This window comes from Xiphophorus couchianus, chromosome 7 (genome assembly GCF_001444195.1).
Source record: "Xiphophorus couchianus chromosome 7, X_couchianus-1.0, whole genome shotgun sequence".
NCBI lineage: Eukaryota > Metazoa > Chordata > Actinopteri > Cyprinodontiformes > Poeciliidae > Xiphophorus > Xiphophorus couchianus.
Genome location: NC_040234.1, coordinates 11780780 through 11795272, shown reverse-complemented (window position 1 = coordinate 11795272; position 14493 = coordinate 11780780). Strand labels below are relative to the sequence as shown.

Below are 14493 nucleotides of genomic sequence, written 5' to 3'. Positions count from 1 at the left end.
AACAAGTAGTTCATATAAAACTGGATTTCTGCTTTGGCTTTTTTAATAAACTGTTATGATTTCCATGTTTATTCTTTCCATAGATATTGATCCTAAAAATACATCGCTTAAAAAAACGTCCTCGTCTTTCTGAATGCATATTTTTTTAACCTTCCCGCTTAAAAAAACGGTATTGATAAATTTGAAGACTGACTTTGACAACCAGTGAGCCAGAAGGGCCTATGGAGGTCAAACTGAAAACGTAACTATGACACAAAGCTCACAGCAAACTTCAGCGAAGAGTTGATATCAAACAGATGATGTCAACTTCCTGTGACACACAGAGCAATTTATTTTAGTTCTAAGTATGTTCGAGGATTGAAATGTCTTTTTATATCATCGTCTTATTGCCCAGCAGCCACAATGTTTGCTGGCATGCAAATAGGCAACAAACAAAGTGTATACCAGTATAAAGAGAAGTCTCATGACACATAATAAAACAGAGGACTACTAGAAGCAAAGAACAGCCATCTCTCTTCCCCAGACTGAAAGGAAACTGTGTGCTGTCTGGGAATGCTGTTCAGAAGTAAAAGAGGGAAAATGCTCAAATGAATGGAGAGCACTGTGGCACAGAGGAAGCCAACAGAAAGCATGAGGAGGCAAACAATAACGATTGTTAACTCACTAACAGCTGACGACATCCGTTTAAATGGAGGAAAACTGCTTTGGACAACGACAAATGCGTATGTCTGCACCTCACTGCTCCCCTGCCTTGTCAGCATTCGAGGCCTCTCCCTCTCCATTATACAGATAGCACCTCAGGATCCTCAAGCTTTACTCTTTAAGCTTTACTCCTTCCACTCTTCTTTGGCCTCCGGGCCACTTGAGATTTGGCTGGCAAGCTGCCCCGTTTCAAACTGTCCACTCTAAATGTGCGCAGAGACACACACTCAAACAGTGAGTGGCTACAAACAGGACAGCACAACATATCCAAGCCACATCCTTTACTATCCCAAGCTATTTTATGGAGCTACCCTTTCAAACAGCATCTGCTGGCTCAGTTGCCTCCTATGCTGCAATGACATAAGCTATTTCTGGCCTATTGTGTTAAAAATGATGTGGCGATGAAGGAAAACGAAAAACGAAGGGAGCTGTAAATGGGCAAGGAAAGCAAGGGTGAAGTAGCATTTCCAAGTAGGAAGTTGCCTGTTGTTGTAAATCAGACAAAAAGCCTTAATCTCATATTAAACACATTCTTTCTTAGAGCAGATGAGCTTGCATGTAAATCATCCAGAAGACATTTTATTATAGGCCTTGTAAGAATTAGTGGATTGAAAAGGTCCACTGTGCATTTCTCATAATAGCGATGATCTAAGCTGTGCGCTCATCATCCTGCCACACCAAAATAAACACCTCTCATGTAGCTTTAACCACAGAGCCTAGTCATTTATTATTTAGGACCACAATCATAATAAATAAAAAGCCTAGCTGATCATCCTTGTATTTAGAAGCCATTAAACACAAGAGTTATTGTTATATTGCAGGAGAAGCTGCCAAAACTCCTCTACATCAAAATTTAAAGTGGACAACAACTACATCCCCATGTCAGCAGGTCTTTAAATTAGGCATGGCCTGAGGTTAAGGAATGCTGGAGGGTGCAAACTGATCTGTGACCGAAAAAAGTACCCTAGTTTTACGGTAATTACAACAAAGATATTAAAACAAAAAGGCACACTGTGTTCTGATTACTTGGATTATAAAAGGGCATTAATTCCTCATACCACTTCTAAAATCACATTGATTATCACAAGTATGTTACAAACACTTATTATATTGATTTTTAAGCATTCCAAGCAGAAATATTTAATAATCACCTTTGAAATTTAGCATTTTCAAAGTGCCAAGAATATTATGCCTGTTTGTAAGACAGTCTATAAAAAGTATCAAGCAGATTTGAGCTGGTTAATTAGGGAGGCTATCTGCTGGGGTAGTTCTTTTAACTTCACATACCTTTTCACATTTTACTGTAACCTGACATATTTCTGGAAAAAACTGGGTACCTTTCTTTCAGTCAGCTGACATGTCGGTGCATACCGAGAGGTGGAGAAGGACTTTCTCTAGCAAGTAGAAGCATTTTAAATCAAATGTGGGTCGGAAAATGGTTGTGGTTTGGAGACATAACTAACCACCAAACTCTAACTGGCTTAGGTGTAGTTTCAGTATCTGCTGAAATGTTCAAACTTTTTGTAACCTAACACAAAGCTTTGAATTGTAAAAGACTGCTGCTATAAAATGCTAAAGCTTCCAATTACTATAAAAATAAAAAATAAATTAAAAACTGATCTATCCGCACATTTCACCGATGCTCATGTTTCTCACTGTACTTTCGTTTTTTTGTGCTCTTTGTTATCAACTTGCGTTGTTAGATGCTCAGCATGCTTTGATGGTTTATTTTTAATCTCTCTGCAGTTGAATAAAACCGACTTCCTGAAATAAGTCGATCAAAATTTCTCTGATCAAATTTTGTGATCAGAGAAACTAACAAACTGATAATCACTTGGCAACATGATGTCAGATAATGAAGTTAGATATCCAACATTTTTGCATGTCTTGAGGTTGACAACCAAATCAATTGAGTTATACTACGAGAACAAAATGTCCCAATTCTCTAAACCTCATCAATTGTGTCTGTATTTTTGCTGTGAAAGCTAGCGGTGCTCATTAGCACCTAACTGGCTGCTTTCAGTCACTACAAATTCAAATCCTCTAAAACATTTTGCAGTTGTTTCTTTCGAGATTTGTCTTCTGTGTCACTAGGTTTTTATCAAGTGTTTTGTATCCAACTAGAAAATCTGACTTGTTATTGCATAAATGGGTAATCTACAGTGCATGGGTTTAATAACGAGAACTAGTGAAAAACAGAATTCAAAATGATTATGTATAAAGAAGGATCAACATCTATGTCCAAACTATAGAATATAGAAATATTTGAGGATTAAACAAAAAACTTTTCTTAAGAGTAGTAACATATAGTCTGCTTGCTGTTGCAAAATGTCAGGCCGACAGTAGAAAGCTGTCAGTCCTAATTTTACACTCAGTACAACAGAAAAACAACAAGTGCAGTTCAGTCACCAATGGCATCCCCGAAAAACAGCTGGTGGACAGATAAAAGCTGCATACTTTTGATTAAGAGCAGCTTATGAAACAAAGTTTACTTTTTCTGCCTATTTGACCAGCAAAACACAATCTGAATGATACTTATTCTGTTTGTAGATGCTGTCAAAATCTATTTGAGATATAATCACTGACATGCCACCCTACTAAGAGGATGAAGGACACCCTGACAGAAAAGTACACATTCTGGAGAGTCATTCACCAAAGCATGTTTGGACAGCTGACAAATAACAGCTAAACAAGGCTGGCTGTCAGCAGTGAGGAATACGTCCAAAAATAAATGATAACAACAATAAAAAAAAGTAAATTCTCCAACATTATTTCTTCTCCAACAGTCCTCATTGCAAAACATATAAATGGGAAAATTGTAACTCCACGCCCTGTTATTAGTAAACGCGTGTTTGTTTCCTGTGAACAGTGATTTTCAAAATGACCTGGTCCTGAAGTGACGCCCTCAAAGGGTGTAGTCAGGAAGAGAAATTATATTAAAAACAAACTAAAAGCTAGTTATTGTCAAATATAAAAACATTTGGTTAATGCATGCTAAGCATGTACAGTAAACAGAGTGTAGTGTGACCTTTGACTAAAGCTTGACTAGTGCTAAAATACACCCCAGGGGATAAAAAGCTGATAAATAATTAAACAGCAAATTTATTTTTTAATGATGAAATATTGTGCAGATCTGACTGAATAGCTTGGGGATTTTGGAACCAAGATATTCATTTTGTAGAATGATGTAGCATCTTTGCAAGTTTGAAGTCGCATGTTGGACAACTTCCAGACAACTTTAAGACCTGGAGAAGCACAGAAACAAACCACCTTCAATCCTGTTGCACAGAGCACTCTGTCACAAAATCTAATGGTTCACTTCAGAACATAACTAGTAACTCTTGTGACTACTCTCTCATATCAATGACTATACATTCTGTAATACATTCTTGATTTACAAGAATGTCAACATTTTTGAGTTAATATAGCTAAAAATAAAGATCAGCAAAAAAAAAAAAAAAAAGAGTTTTCTTGTCAAGTCTTTATAACTCCACTTTTAGGAATTTCTTCAGCTTTCTATTTGACATTTGTGCACCACAAGGACCTTTTGCTGAGAACACCACACACCAGTGACGTGCGGTCAGGGGAGGCAGGTGAGGCAGTGCCTCACCAGCCATCATGGAAAGAAAGAAAATATATAATCATAAAGTAATTTAAATTGTTATATTCATCCGGTGGTTTGTACTAAAAAATATTTATTTTTCATGTAGCTTCACCAATTTCGATTTTTATTTGTTCAAAATCGCTGAATTTTCTTATTTTCCCATTCAAATGCTTGGAAGCGATGCCGGTGAGGCAGCAGCGAGCTCTGCCTCACCTTGGATTGCGCAACCCCTGGCTCTGCGCTGGCTGCTAAGCGGAGAGAGCATGTTGCTGTACGGCGTCAATAAAATGGTTTAAACAAATTTAATATGTGAACTTATTTCCAATAATTTAGCTTATGTATATAATGTACAGTGCTTTTTGTCACCAACTGTGTTTGTGTAACGTGTTTCGTGTAATGAGCGATTATAAACGGCAGAGAACAGGTTCGAGGTGAGGCAGGCAGTTCTCTTGCCTCATGGCAGGGGGCGCTCAAGATCCCAGACGTTCGTCTTGTTCACTCCTCAACTGCCGAGTAAGTGACAGCGAGCTAGGCTAAACGATTCGGGAAGCAAGTCAAGTGCAGCGATAGATTATAATAGAGATAGTGATTTTTTTTCCTCTCGCTTATCCCGACTTTCGACATGGATGACTACATTACAACACTAAAAAAGTTTTCTCAAGTGGACTTTCAATCGAAGCAGGAGATAATAACCTTTATAAGTAAAGGTAAGACAGTAATAACATTTATTTTGTTTTGTTTTTTAAGGAAATGTGTGTTTTGTGAGCTACAGTTTGTATGTGTAAGGATGCAGAAGTGAAACATAACCTGTAAACTGCTGTCAATCTATGCATCTATTTGCAAATCTGATTCTGATGACGTCAGTGCCTCACCAGCTATGAACCTCACCGCACGTCACTGCCACACACATAACCTCACTTCAAGAAAAACCTAAAGTGTCCAGGCAAACTCGGATCCAAGAGCAGCATGCATGTTTTAGCTGCAAGTTTTCAACACCTGGTTTCAGTCTGAATTATCTACCCGACCTTACAATTTCTGCCAGTCATTTAGTCAGAACAACATCTTAACCATACAGGACACCCTGACTGAAACTCCCCACCCATACATTTAGGTACATTTTCCTATTCAATTAGACACTCAGAGAAACATCGTGAGCTACTACGGACTTAAAACTGAAAGTAATGTGCAAAGACTGACAGATATATGTTTTTTTATTGTTAGCTAAATATCAAAAGCATAGCAAGACATAAAGCAAAACATTAAAATAAATTTGAAAGAGTGAAGATGGGACAAATTGAGCTTTTGTCTGTTTTAGTTAAAATGATATTTTGTTAAAATATTTGTGAAGTAACAATTCCACTTCAGAGCATTTATTTTCATTTTTAAATAATATTTCATTTCAAATCCAGAATTGTATAATAGGCTGCAGCCTTAACTTCTGACCTTCTCAGCCACATTCAGTACATGATTGCACACTCACTGTTTCCAGACCGGTTAAATAGTACAATGCCTTTTCAGCCATCTCAGTTCTAGACTGAGGTGAACCACTTCTCAGTCACACCAACTTCAAGCCCACAACAGATGCAGAAGCAATACTTTGCTGCAAACCCTTTTTGTCTAATGCACAAGATTCAAAATTCAAGATTTACTTATTATCCCTGACGGCCAATTTGATTTACAAGTGGCATTACCGCATAACCAGAAAATCCTCAAACAACAGGTTCTGTGAGAACAAAAACATATTTTGTACAAAGGCGGTGAGATATAAGGTAAAAAGAACAGCTACATTAAAAGGCGACTAGTGTTAAAGTTAGACATTATCATCGTCCAAACTGAGCCAGAATCCGATTCTACGTTTTTCAAGACAAGTATGTTACTGTAATATTAAACTGAGCAATTAAGTGCTCACTCCTAATGATATTGACAGAATGCATTTTATCAACATGGGCTACAAACAAAGCAGACAGCATAATCTCTTGAACGCTGCTCATCGTGCCTGCCCTCTTAACTGACCGGTGACTGAGCATTTTCTGCCTGCTTTTAGTGCTGCCGCTCACTCACACTGCCTTTAATGGAAAATATGCCATCAAAATGATAAGCTTCTGAGAAATCACAACATGAAGCTTTGGCTGGTGATTTATCTAAAAGCTGCTACTATTTGCACTCTGCTAATAACGAGACGCTGAGGCCCTTAACCGTCCCGACATATGCTGGGGGAGCCTGGTATAATTCCTCCCAGTGAAACAACCAAAACACAGCTTCAGTAGAGTGATAATCTCATGGTCAAATGTTGGCAGGATGTATATAAATATCATTGATCATCTGACAAAAGACCTCAAGTTTCTTTTTTTTTGGAAAGAAAGCTGCACTTCAATGGTGACATAGGTGTTCTGACTACGCTATCTGTTGCTATAACTTAAACATGAAGATATGTTATCTCGCTGAGATTCAATGGGGTGTGTTAGCAGATGTAAATATGTTCCCATGTAAAGGTGGTTGTCGTTTTCAGCAGACTGTGCTCCTTGCGTGAAGTGAGCATCGGTACGTTTCCCGGAAATGCTGGGCTACTGGATAAAAGTTTAATGAATCTAAAGACACAACAGCAGCTGCTGCCTCACAACGTTCAGCTGGTCTCAAGTCAGCTTGTTGTTCCCCAGATTGTTAACAGGGCCTCATATAGAAACTGTGTCAAAGCCAATCACAGTGGTAAGAGAGCAAAGTGTCCTCTGGTGACCATCCCAAAGAGTCAGGAAGTTGTTTATAACAATAAGATTTAAACAAGAAACAAACCAAGATGGTAATAGAAGAAGAAAGGATGTTTATAACTTAAGACATTTCTAAAAAGTTAGGCAGAAGACCAGGTTTCTTTGCATTTTCCACTCAAATACTCCCGACTTGTACATTTTGATTTTTTTCTGCCGTTTTTATGAATAGACATTGGTAAGAAAAAAAATAGGAAATGCCTAGAAGATGATTGTTAGAATTAGTGCAGTCTACAACTCCGACACAACTCTTCAGTTTCACCAGAGCTAAAAGGCTATTTCTGTATGAATCTTAGAAATGATAAACAGAACTTGAAAATCTGTTTACAAAAGAATCTATAAAAACCCTAAAGATGTGAAATAATAAATAAATAAATAAAAAACATTTGCCAATCAATCTGCAAGAAATCAGAAAATGGTTAGGTGGATGTTCTTCGATCTATAATAGGGGATAATCTGAAGTTTTGTCATCTGGTGTTCAGACACCTACTTAACACTTTTTTTTTTGGTGAATGCCAGTCACTATACTCACTCATTCCCTTTCCTCACAAAACTACTTCATTCTTTTAAAAAAGCCTTCAGTAAATATTCTCATCTAAAAAGTCCAGGTTTACAGAAAAAAAAAAGCTATAATGTTGAGTGATAAATCCGCATCGGTCAGGAAAGGACAAATCAGTGCACCCCAAACGAGACGCTAATAAATACAAATATCAAGGGGCTAAATAACTTAAGTGAAGAAATGGCTCCAAACCTTTTCATTATACATTATTTTGAGACGCATTAAAACCAACAGACTACTTTCTCTATGCTTTGCGGCTGTTTTGTGCTGTGCTCAGTCACGAAGTCATAGCTCTTTCAGGCACAAGTAGGGGGCCTCTGCTAGCCCATTGATGTGAGTTGTATTGAACCTACCTTTGCCATTCTGCCATGCTGTGTACCAGGACAGGCTGAGGAAGGACGTGAAGAAAATTAACGCAGTGGCCACAGTTCCATTTCTGAGCCTCATCTCATTTCAGCGATGCCTCTCCTCGGCTGAGTGTCGGGGGAACCCGGAGCTACCGTTGCCTCCCTCCACTCCCTCTCCGTCCGTCTCTTCCTGCCCTCAGGATGTTGAGACGGGCGTAGGCGAAAGCATACGAACGTATCAAAACCGCCCAGTTCACAACACAGTAAAACACCGACTTCTCAGCTGAGAGAGACCAGCGCTCAGACGTAACCTTGGTCCTCTCTGCGTGGTCTCTGGTCGGTTTTAGTCGGAGGGCTGCTTTTCTTCTACCTTTCTACTGCGGTCTGACACAATTCAAACGACTTACGCGACAAGACGGCTTACATGGTCGCCTAGCTGTCCATACAGCCCATTTTGATATTTACAGACGCCGCTCGTTACCTACAAGTTCCAAGCAGAAGGCATTTCGAGTGTGTGACGGCGGATCCTCCGGGATAGGCTGCTGAAGCTCTGACGGTGTGCGGGAGGCTACGCCTCAAATTACGTTGATTCCGCTTCAACTGCCAACAGATAAAGGCGGGTTCGCTTTAGAAACCTACGTGTTGCTGCCTCCTTGGGGCACGTCCACAGAAGCCACCAAATCTTACCCGTTAGGCGAGCCCCGGTCCAGTACGACCGCTCGGATAAGCTAGCTAGCTGACTGAGCTAACATGAAGTAGAAACTCCACTGGCTGTGTCCATAAACCTGCGGTCAACAACACCAAAAGCTGCCAGAACAGAACAAGGGACTCGTTTCACTATTTGAAGGCTAATTACTTCTTATTTTTGCGTTTGCCTCTTCGTTTTGGGTAAATACCAAAATTATCAGACAACCCGTTATTTCAATATATTATACAGCCATACGTAACGTGACATTAGTAACTAACTACTTGGTCCACTTGTCATGTCAGATGTTTTACAGATCAATGTCTTCCGGTAGCAACTTTCAAAATAAAGGCCCTGCTGTTCCAGGGTGATGATTTTCATCTATAACTGTTTCAAATTAAAATCGTTTGTATTTGTCAAAATATGGTAAATAAAACTCTTCAAACTTAATTAAAACCAGAACTGCGACTACTAATACTTTATTCATTCTAAAATCCAAGTACTGATTTCAGAGGTAAACGGAACATGATTAGCCATCAGAACTTGTTTGTTGACCATTGTCGTCCAATTCATCGTAGGTGATTTCTTTGCACTTACCACCCAGCAACTTATTCCACATACTGAGAACCAGTGCATTGGCTCTCAAATGATGGTTCAACGATCCAATCCTCGAGGGTCAGTGTCCTGAAACTGAATTGTTTCTCTGATTTAATACATCTAAGTCGAATAATCAGGTCATTAGCAGCTCTGGACAACTCGACTTGGTTGTTGGAACAGGGATATTAGGTAAAAGTTGCAGGAGTTGCAGACCCCTGCAAGAAAACCTCCAGCGCATGCTTTCATAATGTGGCTACTAGGGGAACCAGTCACAACATCATCCTACTTCACACATACTTGCCAGTTTGGCTGTGTATACCTTTGTTTACTTTTAGTCCTCGAAGGTTACAAAATTCCATGATATAAGATGGGGAGAAGGCTTCCAAAGGAGGCTTAAATATTTTAATTAAAAATTTGTCTGCTTTATAATTTGCTTTTCCATATCTTGCAAATAATTAGCACTGATGTTTTTCCTAATAAGCATCAGTGTAGCCCCTCTGAGTTTCATAAAATCTTCTTTCCTGTGTTTTCCAGAAGGGTCTGTGTGATGGATCAGATACCAGCAAGTCTTGCAGCAAAGATGTCCCGGATTCGAATCCCAGACTGGGATCTTTCTACATAGAGTGTGTATGTTGCCCAAGTGCATACATGGGTTCTCTCCGCCTTCCTCCAAGTCAGGGTAGGTCAACTGTGTTTTTTCAGTTATTATTAGAAAACAAAATAGTCCCTTAGCACACATTTAAGCTATATTATTAAAGGTCAACTTGCAACACCATTTGACCAAAGTAGATTTTTTAGCTTTGTCACTATAAAAACACCTTCTGCAACAAACAGTCTTCATCAGATAGGGGTAATCAAGTTCTTCAAAATGCTCATTTTACACATTTTTTGATACACAGTTACTCAACATTTTTTGGCATATTGTCCTGAAATGCTTCTGATTATGGAATTAATAAAAAACCATACAAAAAGGTGCCTGACTCAAGAGGAGTACTAACACAAAATTAAAGATTTCAATAAGAAATTTTACTTTATTTTTAAAACACCATTATTGTAGTGCAAACCCATAAAATATCCTAAAAAGATTACATTTACATATAATCAGTCAGTTTAAAAACACTATACATACATTCACGCATAAAGCTTAAGAAACCGATAAGCGGGGAACAGACTGCAAACATGCAACAACCTTTCTCTCTCGCTAATTAGAACAGCAGCAGCATTCTGAAAAGCAATGCACACACACACACACTTTTACATTTATAGTCTTTGCACATCACTGCTTCCTTATCAGACTGTGCCAGGTGTCCACTGTGGCACAGATAGCAGAACTGATGTGAAGCAAGGTGAGGCAGGATCTCAGAAGGGCGTAGCTTTGAAGTATTCTTCCAGTGGGATGACTGATACTCCCCCGATCCAGTCCTGTAGCCAGACCTGAATCAAATCCATCTTCAAGAAGAACCACTTGTGTCCCACCGGCCACTTTGCCATCACAGGATGTCTGTTTAAAACAGAGCCACATGTGAGTTTACACTTATCAAATGTAGTGTTAGCACACTAGCGTTGCTTACAGTCCTAGCACCTCGAAAACATCGCTTCCTTTGCAAAAGCGAGCTCCTCTGGGGCCACCTCCACCATTTTGCCTGTCAGTGTGAGTCGAGCACATCTGGGATCCTCTGGATCATACACCATTTGCCTTGAAACACAGCGGAATATGTCACCTTGGTTACTAAAAAAATTTTTTTAAGCTTTTCGGTAAGTACATTATGTGGTGGCAGATTTCCTTTTACGTCTAGGGCAACAGGAATGAATAACTGTTTTTTGTTCAAACCATAAAAAGGGGTGTTTGTTTTGATAACACCAAAAAAATCTTTTTAAAGCTAAAAGTTGATACAATTTAATAAGGCAGGTGTTTGTTATTGGTATCAAGATTACAGAACGAAGCAAATGCAGTAAAGATGAAGGAATGTTAGTCAACCCCTTCCTAGAAGTAAATTGCAAAATAGAAAAAAGTCTGTGGTTTCAAAGCTGTCTAAGTGTCCTTGTATAGCAATTTAGATAAAATTTTTATGAGTAACAGGAATTTAAAAATGACGCCGCCTCTGTCTTGACCCTTACATGTCAGCGAATGATGGGGTAAAATGTGTAAATGTGAAGTGTATCTCCCCTCTCTATGTTGTATATATCTCTTTTTTAAATGCTAGCACCTCTTTGTGATGGTATCTACGCAGAGTGAATGTTAAATATACTTTATTGTTTCATATTGTTTACAGAACTGTAAACAATGATGTTCAGGAAATCTCTTAAGATCTTGGTCAATTTTTTTTGACAACTTCGGATTTCGATCTAACTGAAACTCTGCCACCTGCTGGCTGACGCAGGTAAAAGCAGTTATCTCTGAATTTGGGGAGATCAGATAGCGCCAGGGGTCTCAAACTCCAGGCCTCGAGGGCCGCAGTCCTGCAGTTTTTAGATGTGCCACAGGTACAAAACACTGTAATGAAATGGCTTAATTACCTCCTCCTTGTGTAGATCAGTTCTCCAGAGCCTTAATGACCTAATTATTCTGTTCAGGTGTGGTGCAGCAGAGGCACATCTAAAAGTTGCAGGACTGCGGCCCTTGAGGACTGGAGTTTGAGACCCCTGATGGCCCTTGTGCAATTTGTGGATTATATTCTACCACTTTTAAAATATTGCTGAAGATTAAAAAGTTTATTTATCAAACATTCCCAAAATCTAGATCTATGACAGAGTTTGAAACAATGATAAAGTTTATAAAATTAGATAAAAAATGTGGAGTTACAAGTACCTTTCACATGGACAATTTTCTTAAACCCTAGAAGCACAATTTGATGGAAGCCAAATTAAATATTTTACACTATGTTCTGAACTTCATAGTGTGGTTTAAGTTTGCATACTGGCGTCATTTTATCAAAAAGAATAATACAAGTGTATTTTCAGTAAGCTTAGGCTTGCCTGCAGAAGTCCCCCTCAGCTTCTGAGAATGTGAGAGAGGCATACGGATTACTTTTCAGGTCCGTCACAGTGTTGTCCATTGGAGTCACATAAAAATAGATCACTCCAGTGCTGTTGTCCAGTGGTCCGTCACTGACCGAGAAGATGTTTCCAAAGGGAACACCTCTGATCTGTGTAAAAAAGGTGTTGAAAAAGAATACAATTATAATCTTAAACAAAAAGGGCTATTTGACTGTTTTTCATGGAATCAATGATCACCTCTAGCACAAAAACCTAAAATACCTTGACTACACATTGAACAGGAACTATTTTAAAAAACAAGTTTATGAAACCAATATTTTATGTATGAAAACACAAAATTAGCATTTTTTTATTCTTCTTCACAACCACCTCAACTTAAGACAAGTGTGAAATGGCAAAATATAGACTGTGGAAATGAAGGTTGGGTTATTCTAAATTAATCTGCAATTAAAACAAAAAACTGCTTGGATTTGTTGAATTTGTTTTTAAAAACTAAGGACATTGCACAGAGCTTCAGAGGGATTCTTTGTTTTCTCAAAAATACAGTTAAAAGATGGGCTCTCATCATTATGCAACTTTGTTTCAAATGTCATACAAAATAACCTAGAATACCACACAAAAGTTTTGGCCACAGAATTTAATTCTGACACTTACATAATAGGGCAAGTGTCAGAAAAAGAAGAAAAAAATATTATGGAATATGGAAACAGCCAAAAATAATCTTTATCTGAGGTTGCCATAGGAAGGGGAGAATAGCAAGCGACTTCACAGATAAATATGGCAGTATAATGGTTTCTGTAGTTCAACATTGTGAAGAGGAGAATTAAAGAACAAACTTAGTGCAAGGATGTATGTAGAGATTTGTCAGAGAGTGACAAAGAGAACCTAAATACTGTTGCCAGGACACATAAAGGGGTTTCCAGTCTTAGCAGCTGACCCATACAGATGGACGGCCACCTGGACAACGAGATTTCTTTTTTTTTTGTAACTCTGATGATCAAGTGAGGTGGGATGACCATTAATCCACAGACAAAACAGGATCCAAATCTGTCAAAATGTTCATCAGTGTATATTTTAGAGTGAAAAATAAGTGTTTCTTCCCATCCAGGAACTGCCACTGTTCATTATAGTGGCACAGAGCAGCAGTGTCTAAGTCATTCCTCAGTGGCTGGTATCCAACATGTTCTAGCTCTTTCCCTGGTTTGATACAACTGAATCAAATTTTGGTTTGAAAGTTTTTTCTCTGGTGTTTTGCACCCAGTAGTTTTTTTTTTTCTTTCTGGTACATGGTGACCTTGACGAATCTGCTACATAACACATTACGGAGCTTTAGATCCATTTTCATGTATTGAAGTTTCTGAGATTAACTAATGTTTTATAAAGTTTGATAAAGTTGTAAATGGATTTGGGGAGTTTAACCTTATTAGAAGGAACATTCCAGCCTTGTTGCTAAATAAAGTTTACCCACCCAGACAGGACCATGTCACTGAGTCTTACCTTGTCTTGAGTGGAAATGGTGGCCAGATGACCCCAGTCGCTGTAGTGGGCGATGTATCTGGCAGTCCTGGCCGTCTCCTGGTGTGGAGGAGGGAAGCTGCTGCCGCCGGACTTCTTCACCTTCTCCAAGGGATACGAGAACAGCCGAGAGGACAGCTGCGCCGCTTCTCCGCTTTCGGGCTCCACCTGCTCTCTGAGTCCGGGAGTCTCCAGGCGGTCTCCGAAGACGTTGGCTTTCCACAGCCCGGCGCCGTCCACCAGCAGCGCCGGTGCAGCCTCTTCGGACAAGTCGGCATCTTCTACATCCACGTCGTTGGAAGACACGACCCAGGACACGGAGCTCCTGAGGGTGTAGCTCCGGCAAAGACACAGGAGGCTGGCGCACAACGCCAGGGGAAAGTATCGGGGCCTCATGGAGGTAAGAGGACCGTTCGTTCACATCCACTCTGGTGTTTACAAACTCACGTGTGGGCGATTTCATAACACGAGGGCGTTCGGCTGGCGGAGGTAGCTTTCTGCAGCGACCTCTGGTGGTCCATGTTGTGAAACTGCATCAAAATTCACTACGCTTACACGAAAACCTCACTCGTTATTTTTTAATCATCTTATGGGTGCATATTGAGTGCAGATATAAAAAAAATATATATATATATTTTTTTAAAAAACATGTCCATTTTAATTTTTGTTCATGTATGCGTTTAGATTTTTTTTAAATATATTGCATACTGAGTGAAAACCAGATT

The 14493-nt window shown here is 39.2% G+C and overlaps 2 protein-coding genes across 3 annotated transcripts in view; both read right to left on the bottom strand.

Annotated features, from left to right (window-relative positions):
- The window catches only part of mgat4a (alpha-1,3-mannosyl-glycoprotein 4-beta-N-acetylglucosaminyltransferase A), a 42056-nt gene extending 33108 nt beyond the window's left edge, over positions 1–8948 (bottom strand). The window contains exons 1-2 of one of the 2 annotated variants that reach the window (XM_028023876.1): positions 8662–8948; positions 7981–8574 (exon numbers count right to left, since the gene is read on the bottom strand). In XM_028023876.1, the coding sequence (XP_027879677.1) occupies positions 7981–8074 (94 nt within the window). In that variant the 5' untranslated portion in view covers positions 8075–8574; positions 8662–8948. Of the gene's footprint in view, positions 1–7980 lie in introns of both variants that reach the window. The other variant, XM_028023875.1, reaches the window with a different exon arrangement.
- A 1153-nt stretch (positions 8949–10101) lies between these two features.
- creg2 (cellular repressor of E1A-stimulated genes 2) lies at positions 10102–14246 on the bottom strand. The gene is given in 5 exon segments (XM_028023903.1): positions 10102–10757; positions 10839–10952; positions 12233–12402; positions 13751–14182; positions 14184–14246. Coding segments are annotated over 5 exon segments (906 nt in total). The 5' UTR covers positions 14232–14246; the 3' UTR covers positions 10102–10615.
- Positions 14247–14493: the final 247 nt, after the last annotated feature.